At 34.5% G+C, this 11574-nt stretch overlaps 1 protein-coding gene across 1 annotated transcript; it reads left to right on the top strand.

Moving 5' to 3' along the window:
- Positions 1 to 4306: 4306 nt before the first annotated feature.
- LOC143588955 (ankyrin repeat-containing protein ITN1-like) lies at positions 4307 to 7025 on the top strand. The gene is made up of 4 exons (XM_077069837.1): positions 4307 to 4565; positions 5122 to 5619; positions 5694 to 6103; positions 6189 to 7025. The coding sequence occupies exons 1-4, from the start codon at positions 4544 to 4546 to the stop codon at positions 7023 to 7025; spliced, it is 1767 nt and encodes a 588-aa protein (XP_076925952.1). The 5' UTR covers positions 4307 to 4543.
- The last annotated feature ends 4549 nt before the right edge of the window (positions 7026 to 11574 follow it).

Below are 11574 nucleotides of genomic sequence, written 5' to 3'. Positions count from 1 at the left end.
TTACGTGTTCACATGCGCACTGTTAAAGCTTGTCGCCTTAGTTGAATAATAAGTGGAAGACTACAACATACACATGATAATTTCTACTTTACGTGTCCACATGCACACTGTAAATGTTCGTTGCCTTTCGGTCGAATAATAAGTGGATTAACTACAACATATACAATATACAATATACACATGAACATTGACTGGTAGAGATGTAGAATCAGTGTGCGGACAATTTTAAGTGTCATCTAACACGGTGTTCACGTAAATGATATATTGAAAAGAATGTGTATGTTTTTAAATCCAAACAACCGTATAATAAAGAAGATTGGCAATACAAAGTTGGTCAAGTTGGAGTTCCTCAAATCCATATTCATTTATATGTTAACAAATTGTTGTTTTATTTAAAAGAAATACCCAGTTGATCGCATGGATCCACCGTACGTAAGAAACGGTTGCGCTAAGGTGGTCTACATATCAACCGTAAAAATAACATCCATAACATTCATGCTATTAGAACACCAAAGTTGTGCCATAGATATAAAAAGTAAATAGCTGACTCAAATTTTTTATATTATAGTCAATAATAAATTGTTAACCGTTTATTAGGTTAGTCATATTTAAATGATACGGCGTTTAACTTTTTTTCAAAAATAAAAATAAATTACATATCTAACTTTGAGAAATTTTACGATAACAAATTATTTTGTAAATATATTTTCACAAGTATTTAAACATTAGATAACTTTTTTTGTATTAGTTACAAACAAAATCAATTGGGAATTATGTTTATATTGAATTTCAAATACGCAGTGACGGAGCCAGAAACTTTTTTCTATGAGTTCAGTCGGTTCTTGGGTTTATTACTATCAACTGATAAATTTTTAGGGTCGGGTTGGGCTACAAAATAAAAATGTAATATCATAACAACAGTAAATCATCAACATTCAATAAAAAAACAAAGATATTTGAAATAAAAAAAATAAACATTATACTCCATCAGTCCCATTTTAAATGTCTATTTTTTCATTTTTGGTTGTCCTAATTTAAATGCCATAATAACTTAAATGACATTATTGTCATTTTACAGCTCATAAAATAAAATGATCAAACATTTCTTAATTTGTGTGTCTTGGGTCTCATGACATTTAAAATGTGATGGAGGGAGTAATTGTTTTCTACAGGGACGTTTCATGAGAAATCGAAGTTGGTTGTCTTTCATTTAAAATAATCTGCAATAAACCCTAAATGAACAATTTCAACACAAAATTCAACTTAACTGGTTAACTCAATAGCATCTGGCAACGTCTAAACATATTACACAACCATATAATGATATAAACTAGCGCAACTTCAAAAACATTACTACATTTATTCAACAAAAGAAGGGGAAAAGTTAACCTTGATTAGTCTTAGTCATATTGGATTTAATCGAATGCTACAAATTGAATTTCGATTTGTGATTTCCGATTTGGATTGCGGATTTGCATCGAGGCGAATAGTAATGGTGAGCTAGCGCAATTTAATGAATTTTGTGAATATATGGGCCTTACTTTGATTTATTATATGGGCCAATTATTAATAGACTATTTGAGCAATCCTAATTGATTAATTCGAACGGGCCTTTTATTTATCAATGGTTTGAATAACTGTAATAATATCGTTAATTAATGATTTCCAAACCGGTCCATCTCTAACCGGTTTCTATACCCAAAAACTGGTGCTTAGTAACCGATTTTCATTTTAGCCCCAGAGCCAATAATAACCGGTTAACCAAAACCGGTTTTAGGTTTTTAAATTATTTTTTTTAGTTCGGTATTTCTCGGTTAGTTACCAGTTTATCGGTTCGGTTATACCCAAAACCGGTTATATAGCTAAGTGTTTTTGTACTTGAAAACCGAGGAGTATCTGACCCGATTAACCGGTCTACCCGGATAGGCCGGGTAATTGACCGTTGACCAATAACCGGTTATTAAGTTAACCGGTTTGTGCATGTCTATTGATGATTTTATATAAAATACTAAAATGTTCATAATCAATGGGTTCATTTAAAAAAACCAACAAATAATTAGTTAATACGATACCATACATACTTAATAAAATGAAAAGATACCGGGTTCGGGTGAACCTATACCCTAAAGGGTACCTCTACCCTTGAGTCCTTAGGTATGCTTGGAGTTGACACGTGGTGGAAAGCTGGTGCAAGGTGGATGCGCACTAGGGTGCGGTCAGAGTTGAGTTTGGCACGGTTGACATGGTGTACTAAGTTGATCACCGACCAGAAAGATTGAGAGAGTTGAGTAGACTTTTATCCAGAACTGTTACATTGGTTCTGAGATGATGAATTCTTTTTTATTTTCTGTTTTTGAAAACTGAATCTTTTTATTTAATAAAAAAATAGTATTTATGTTAAGGCATAATAAGGCAAACAAATAATAAAAAGTTTTGTCACTGGTTCTTTTTTACTAGCGGTGAGTAGGAAGTTTTTGGGAATTGGTTCATGGTGGGTCGGATCTCATCGAAAAGGGTTACAACTACCGGCAAAGTAACGTGGACTTGTGAGGGATTTTGGTCTTCCTGAAAATAATTTAATAAGACAAGATATATTAATCATTTTATATTAACTTAATATAAAAATAATTATAATATTGGTGAATGACATGGACGAAAAGTGTAAAGTTAACTAACGGTATGAAAAATAGTCATAATACACCACATGATTGCACAATTAACTCTTTTTTAATATATAAAGAAAGTCAAGTTAGGTGACTATAAGAAGAAAAAGGAGATTGTATGGTGGGCTAGTATTTGTTTTGCCATGCTTTAAAGTTTAAACAAACATGGAGAAAAGAATATTGTGAGGGCCAAAAGTCTTCGTCTTTGGACCTTTTAATTTAAGATGCTCACAATTATAGTCCTTTTATTAGGTTTTTTGAGAAAGATTTAATAAATTAATTATTGTTAATAAAAAAATTGTTGTTTGGTACCATAAAATGATTCGTCATGACTGAGTCTAAGCGATTAGGATTGAGGTAGTGAAGTGATAAGGACACATAAACAACGAAGGTGATTATTTATAATTTTATTGTCAGTGTATTAAGTTGGACATTTTTCATGCCGTAAAAGATTAATGATTATGAAGTTCAGAGTTGAAGTTGTGCCCACGCAAGCTAGAAAATAACAAATGAATGAAACAAATTTACGAAGGTAATTAAGAATAAAGATTGTAAGAACAAATTGCACTCCTTTTATTAGGTCTTTTGAGCAAGATTTTACAATTTATTATAAAATACGAGAGTTGTCAAGTTGTCTCTTATGATAACACGATAAGAGAAATAATGTATATGATAAGACATGTTGATACGATTAAATTATTCGCCATGACTAAGTCTAAGAGATTAGGATTAAGGTAGTGATCGAAGAGGTAAGGACAAGATAGTGAAGGTGAATATTTGTAGTTTTATTGTTTAGACTTTGTATAGTGGGACCTCACCCACATTTCATTCGTTAAACCATTCTATAACCTAATCATACGACAATCAAAAAGGGTAGGAGCCCCCCTTGAGTGCTAACTAGATAACGAGTGCGAGGGCAAAGGAGTGTACAGAGCAGTTTCTTCCAACTAGTCATATTCATCCAAATATGTTTTTGTTTTTTTAATATTGAATAATAATTGTGTTGTTGGTTAAATCATTACGATTTTTTTGTGGAAAAGTTAGTGAGAGTCTCATGCCCATGTGACAATCGCATTTTCACTTTTGAGTTAAACCAGTACACATAGTCTTATGTAGTAAGCTAGATGCTTTCAAGTTTAAGATTAATGATTATTAAGGTCGTGGTTGAAGTTGTGTCTAAGTAGGCAAGAGAATAACAAATGAATGAAACAAATTTACGAAGGTAATAAGAATAGTGATTAAAATAACAATCTGTAGTCGCAAAGTAACAAGTATTGACATTTATATAGTATAACACAACATTATGTTGCACTAATATGGTGTGTAGTATTTATATGGCGTATCGTGTATGTTATCACGTTTGTCATTTATTGTTACATTAACAATATTTTCTAAAGAATAATCTTAACTTTAACTATAATAATATGTGGTTAATAACATAGGTGGAGTCAGAGGTGCACATTTCCGGTCAAAAGCCTAAAACGGTTCTAGTTAGACTGTCAGATTCGAACTAGAGTCTGGTCAAAGTAGTCAAACACGGGTCATGTAGGAACCAATTCAAGTTGGACCCAGTTTTGAGAGTTGTAAAACCCAAACCGCTAGAACCGCTTAGGGTTGATCCGTGACCAGTTCGTGTAGTAACCAGTTTCCAATAAAATATCCAAAAAAAGGTTAGGGGAGTAATTGCAAGATTAGTGAAAGTTCAAGGTCTTAAACTTGTGCACTTAGTGAATCAAGTAGTAGACTTTGTTCTTTCTTTCCACCACCATTTGTTTGTCTTCTTTCTCTCTCATCAAACATTCTTTGCATACAGATTCCATCAAAACTTTACAACCCTCAAATTTCAATTGCTAGGATTTGTTCATCTTCTAAATCCAAACATGGCTTCTGCCATCAATGAAGGTGTGTTTCTGTTTCTTTTAAAAGTTTTTTTCTTTTATATTATTACATACTTTATTTGCATGTTCCTAATTGTTATTATGGTACTTAGTCTAAAAAACATTAGATTGTGTGTACTAGCAATTACGGTTGAAAGTTAATCTTGAAACGAGTTAAAAGAAAGTTGAAGGGGTTAAAGTGACACGTTTAGTTTAGTTAAGTTAGGATAGTTTAGATTTATCTGTCTAGTTTTTGAATGTTGTGCAAGTTTATTGAATAAAAGAAAGAGTCTTGATCTGGTGTTTGGAGTGTTGTAGAATTCGCTAGGCGCTAGTCGGGCTCTGGGATAGGGACTAATGATTAATCGGGTTGGAATTTATATGTAAATTTTCAAATATATACCAAATTTTCAATTTTGATCGATTTTGACCAACTAGCGACTAGTTGGTGGGGGCGCCGACTAGTGATATCGACGCCTAGGCGCGATTTTTACAACCATGGGTGTCTGATTACAAAAACTGTTTGTTCGAGTGTTGTTTCGACTTTCGGGGCCTGATTTCCAACAATTAATCTTCACTAGGAGACTTAGAAAAGGGGCTGATGACTCCAACAAAGCATAATCAAAACCCGAACCTGCTTTCGGAGCCATCGCCGTCGCCGTCTCCGTCTTCCGCAACGGCTCCAGCACTGGTGCTTTCAAATTCAGGCAAGCGGATGGATCAAGCCGGGAAAAAGAAGTATGTCAAGCAAGTGACGGGTAGACATAACGATACCGAGCTCCATCTAGCAGCCCAACGAGGGGACTTGGCGGCTGTGAAGAAAATACTTGATGATATTAATTCACAAATGATGGGGACTTTAAGCGGGGCTGATTTTGATGCGGAAGTTGCTGAGATTCGGGCGTCTGTGGTTAACGAGGTTAACGAGTTAGGTGAAACCGCACTATACACTGCTGCTGAAAAGGGGCATCTTGAGGTTGTGAAGGAGCTGCTGAAATACTCGGATAAAGAAACGATCACCCGTAAAAGCCGGTTGGAATTCGACACTTTGCATATTGCTGCTAGTCAAGGACATGATGGTAAAGTTGTTAAATTTATTCTATTAGTTAATCAGTTATAAATAGAATTAATATTTTCTTGATAAAACTTGCAGCCGTGGTGCAACTGCTACTTGATCATGACCCGTCACTATGCCAAACAAGATCCCAACGAAACGCGACCCCTCTCATAACCGCAGCCACAAGAGGACACACTGCTGTTGTTAAAGAGCTGCTGTCAAAAGACAGTAGCTTGTTGTATATTACAAAATCGAACGGAAAAAATTCGTTGCATTTTGCAGCTAGATCTGGACATGTTGAAATTGTGAAAGCTTTACTTGATAAAGATCAACTGCTTGCTAGAAGAACTGATAATAAAGGACAAACTGCATTGCATATGGCTGTTAAAGGTGTTAGCAGTGAGGTTGTGAAACTACTGCTCGAGGCAGATGCAGCTATCGTTATGCTTCCAGACAAGTCCGGTTTTACCGCATTGCATGTTGCCACTAGAAAAAAACGAGCCGAGGTAGACTTTATTCGATTGTGATTATTTAATGGTTAATATTACATAATTAGTTTTTATATGTGACATTTTTTTTATTGTTTTGTAGATAGTAAACGAGTTGCTTAGCCTTCCTGATACGAGTGCTAACGTGAATGCATTAACAAGAGATCACAAAACGGCTCTGGACATAGCTGAAACGCCTCCGTTATCCGAAGACTCTTCAGCTATAATAGCGTGTTTGACTCGTTGTGGTGCGGTCCGAGCAAACGAGCTGAACCAACCACGAGACGAGTTAAGAAACACGGTGACTCAGATTAAAAACGATGTCCACACACAACTGTTACAAACCAAGAAAACGAACAAAAACGTTAGTGGAATCGCTAAAGAGCTCAGAAAACTTCATCGTGAAGGCATTAATAACGCCACAAACTCGGTAACTGTGGTGGCGGTGCTTTTTGCAACTGTCGCGTTTGCTGCTATTTTTACAGTCCCTGGCGGTGATAATGACGATGGGTCTGCGGTGGTGGTGGACCGGGCTTCTTTTAAGATCTTTTTTGTGTTTAACGCGATTGCACTTTTCACTTCGTTGGCGGTTGTGGTGGTTCAGATTACATTGGTTAGAGGTGAGACGAAGGCTGAAAGACGAGTGGTTGAGGTGATTAATAAACTGATGTGGTTGGCTTCTGTGTGCACCTCGGTGGCGTTTATGGCTTCGTCTTATATTGTAGTCGGTAGAAAATACGAATGGGCTGCTGCATTGATCACGGCTGTGGGGGGTGTAATAATGGCAGGGGTTCTCGGAACCATGACTTACTATGTGTTTAAGTCGAAGAAAACTCGGCTAAAGAGGAAGAAGGAGAAGATTGCAAAGAGTGGGTCGAACACATGGCATCCCAACTCTGAGTTCTCCAACTCGGAAGTCGACCGCATCTATGCAATATGAGGTAATATTGTTGTTGCTGTTGTTGTTTATAGGTAGATTTAGTCAACAATTGACCCTGAAATTATGAAGTCAAAATACCATATCTGTGATTTTTTGGTCATGACTCATGACCATGAAGCTGTAACTGGATGGATACTCATAGAAGAACATATTGACCCATACATGATTTCAATGAGTTGATAAATTGTATTATGATTTGAGTTCACTCATAAATTGTATATTGTTACACTTCATTGGCACACTTTGTGTTTTTCATAACCTCTCCTGACATAGTTGTAGAGGCTTATCTGTATTTAGTGTATAATCACAATATCTTTAGTCAATGTCAGAAAAAAAAATCACGTCTACAGCGATCCATGTGATGTGACGCGTATCTATAGCGATCATTGTCACGTATCAACCTAACAGAGTTCGAGCTTGACTCATTGGAATTTTAAACTCGAGCCGAATCGTATATTGTTTATTAATTATTTAGTTATTCTATTTATATATGTATAGTTACTTTTACGTTCAACTCAACTCGAGCTTAAAGGTTATAGCAAGCCGATTTCGAATGATTTGTTTTCACAATTACACCCCTACTGAAATTCGTGTATGACAAATATGTATTTTTGGGAAAACACTATAAAATGGTAACTAAGTTTCAAATTTGTTCATGTTAAGTCACTCGTATTTCGTTTTGTCTCAATTAGGTCATTCAACTTTAAGTTTGTCTCAATTAGGTCATTTAACTTTTAAATCGTGCTCTAAAAGGAGAGGGATAATTACTGTATCATCGTAAGTAATATATGGACTGATAAAAATAAAAAAATGGCGGTTTTATTGACGTATAGTTATTTATGAACATATAATACGAAGATATAAAAATATAGTATTAAAACATTTATTGAAAGTTGAGTGACCTATTTACGACACATTGAAGTTGATTGACCTAATTGAGACAAAATAAAATATGAATGACTTAATTGGAACAAACTTGAAATTTAATTACCATTCTACAAAGTTGTCCCCCCCCCCCTTTTTTATCATAAGTGATAATACATTAAAATATATAAATGATTTCTATCGATTAAATTAAATATATAAAGAGTGTTTTGAGTATCCTGTCAATTGCTAAACGATAAGAATTACATTTGTCCCTCTAGAATCTAGATAAAAATGTCTGCTAATGTAACATGTCCTCTAAAAGTATATAAGTTAATACGTCACGTCTTAAATCTTTATTTGAATAAGCAAAGTTCACTTGTTTTGAATTAGTGACCGTGACATGCATTATTAAATAAACGGTCTTGAATACTTTTAAGCAAATCCAACAACCAATTATTATTACTGAATAGATGTAAGAGTTAAATCTTGTAAAATATAATTATGCAAGAGAAGTGATGTGAATATCAGAATATGTGATGGTGTGGATGACATCTTAACTCAGTTTATGATTTTGGGTCACCTAATAATTAAATTAATAACATTCAAGGCATAATCATCAGGGCTTGTCTTCCATTTTATTCTTTAAAGTGAGTTTACTTTACACTATAATTATTTGTTTATTAATATGATAAGGTGTCCTTCGGATGTTATGAAGAGATATACATGTTGATAAATATAACGATTTATTAAGTTATTGAAGTTTAATAAATAAAATATAAAACCTTTACAGGTACAAACTATTTAAGTGTGATTTTAATGTAGTTTAAAAGATTTGTTTAAGTTACATCGGTTTAATTCTTACCAAAGAAGAAAGCAAAGGCCTTCAATGCGGTGTGTTTGATCATAATATGGTATCTTGATGGGCTCGTAACTCGTTGGTGTTTGAGGGGATTAGAGGAAGTCGCCTAATTTAAATCAGTGTTGTAAAAGTTAGATACCAAGGCCTTGGAATTGGCGATTCCAAGGTCCTCGGACATCAACCTTGCCACCTCTTTTCAACTCAGCCACCATTACTCGTCAAGGTCAAACTCGGTCAAAAGTCGGAGTACTCGGATTACTCGGCATCCAAGGTCAACTCGGCCACAATTTTTTAATTTTTTTTTAATTTTTTATTATATTTTTATTATCTTTTTTTAGTAAAAAAATTAAAAATAACAACAAAACATGAATATTTTGAATCATGTTTTTTTTTCCATATGAATTATGCTTATTTTGACGTGAATTATGCTAATTTTAACACACACATATATATATATTTATATATATAATATGCAATAATTAATTTATATTATATTTATCATGTCCGAGTACTCCGAGTACTCCCTATAAGGGGGTCGGCCACCTAGGGACCGCTTAGCGAGTTTTACAACATTGATTTAAATAAAGGAAAACCCCCAAAATGTGCTCTTTCTAAAGAGGACATTTCATTTTTGCCCCTCCAAATTTCAAGTTTCATCTTTTTTCAACTTAAACCCATCATCCTTGTTGTGTTTGAAATTCGAACCAACATGTTTTTGATCCAATCATATCATGCCACGTGGCCAAAACACGTCGTCCCTGACATGTTTCCAGTCAAATCCAGGGACAACGTATTATGTTTAGAAACATGAAGGGGACGACAAGTTTTGGGCACGTGGAGTGATATGATTGGATCACAATCGCACCGACTAGAATTTCTAACACGACGACGTTGACGGGATAGCACATGGACAAAGATGAAAATTCGAATTTGAAGGAACAAAATTGGAATCTTTTTCTATAGAGAAGACATTTTGAGAATTTCACTTTAAATAATGTGGTTAATGCTCTTAGTTTTTTGTGGGTCAAGAACCAGAGGAAAAACGTGGGTCTTATTTGGGAGATGTGACAGGGCTTTAATTTTATGTTATAATGACCTATTCCTCGGCTGGATTTGGTGTTTTTTGCTTTTGTGGTTTGCTTCGGTTGTCTTAGTTGGGTGGTTTTGATTGTTTTTAGTCGTTGCTAGTGTCTTGTTTGCAACGATAGTTTTGTTTATTTTATAAAGTTTGGTTGGCCATTTAAAAAAAAGGAATAAAATAGAAAGAAAGAAGTCAAAGTGTAACAAGAGGCTATTAGATTTTCCGGACATGACCACTTTTCCATTTCTTCGTGATTTTGACCACTTTTGTTAATGGCCGCTCAGCCTATTACAGACCAAGTCCGCCGCTCTTCTTTTCACGTCCTCCTGTTTCTAAGCCCCCGATTTAGGTATTCAATTTATATTTTTACTTTAATGTCAATAACATTTGGATCTTGATAATTTGATTGTTTAATGTTAAGCTTTATAGTTAAGTTAAAGTTTAAAACTATTCTAGATTAGAGTTTAGATGATCACCCTTCATTTTTCTTACCAGCCTTTGGATTTATTTGTTATTTTTTATTCTTATTAACTTTATTCTTTCTTACTTAGAGCACACCAGCAATGTTGTACGTTCACAAACCGTCATATCATGTTCGAAATTTTTCTTAAAGACCTTAATTTTCTTTCACAACATCAAATCTCCACGAACCCTGGTATATATATTATATGTGTATATATGTATATGAGAGCGGTATCCACAAACCAAGTCCATTAATTGTAGGTCTGGGAATACAAACTTGAGGGGTGGAGTGGTGGACGGGGGTGGAATTAGGACGGGAGCCACAATGCTTGGGATTGAAATGGTGAAGTTTGTGGGCATCCGGGTGCATTTACGTTGGATGCGTCGTGGGTGCTCTTATTGCCATATTACAATCATCTTTTTCGGTTATCAATATATCGTTACTAGATTAGTACTCGTGTATTACATGGGTGGAAAATATCAGTACCTAAAATTATTAAATTTTTATGTACATCTTATAGGTGGAAAATAAATTACATATACAAACAATTTTTGAAAAATTAATAAATAACTAGTTGAAGACCGCGCACGTTGCAGTGGGTTGAACTCGATCGTGATTCGCGAAGGAACACCCTAATGCCTATACGGTTACCTCGCTGGAAACCGAAAGTATCCAACCCCTCTCTTTGTTGCTACTTCAAACTGGCGCGTTGCGACATGGGCACAGTGCTAAGTGGATCGATATCTCTTTGGTTCGTTATGGTACCGTCAAATAAAAGTTTTTTAGCCAAAATTAAATGTTAAAAGTCATGGGCCAAAAATGTAAAGACATTTTTGTGGCTAAAGTTTGTAGAACAAGTAACTTTGGTGGCCGAAATTGAAAGTTTAAAGCTTTTAAACTTTGGTTGCTAAAGTTGAAGATTTGAAACTTTCATTTTTCATTTTAATGTTTTTTCAATTCAGATTAAATGATTTTATTATTATATCACAAATTTCCAGTACAGGTGTTTTAAACTTTTAATAGGTTTACTTGTCGATAAACATGTATAAATTCTCATCTTATCGCGTGGTGCAACTCACCAATTATATATATAAATCCACACAACTTGTAAGTCTAAGAATTATATGTGTATGATGTACTGTGAAAAGTGAATATGACGATGTTAGGCATCCCGCAAAATCAACAAAAACTATACAGTTTTATGATGTTTTTTGAATCTATGCACACAAAACAAAATATATCAAAATACGCGTCAATAAAAGATTGTTGGTTTATACAT

The sequence above is a fragment of the Bidens hawaiensis genome, unplaced genomic scaffold (genome assembly GCF_021521415.1).
Source record: "Bidens hawaiensis isolate Kalapana, Puna unplaced genomic scaffold, B.hawaiensis_p1.1 tig00037007_1, whole genome shotgun sequence".
Taxonomy (NCBI): Eukaryota; Viridiplantae; Streptophyta; class Magnoliopsida; order Asterales; family Asteraceae; genus Bidens; species Bidens hawaiensis.
The sequence above is the reverse complement of the archived record's forward strand: the minus strand, read 5'-3'. Positions and strand labels throughout refer to the sequence as shown.

Excerpts from the sequence above, each read along its gene's own strand:
- LOC143588955 (XM_077069837.1), top strand. The coding sequence starts at position 4,544 with ATGGCTTCTGCCATCAATGAAG. Across the intron at positions 4,566-5,121 it reads GGCTTCTGCCATCAATGAAG|GAGACTTAGAAAAGGGGCTG; the intron begins GTGTGTTTCTGT and ends AATCTTCACTAG. Across the intron at positions 5,620-5,693 it reads TGCTAGTCAAGGACATGATG|CCGTGGTGCAACTGCTACTT; the intron begins GTAAAGTTGTTA and ends TAAAACTTGCAG.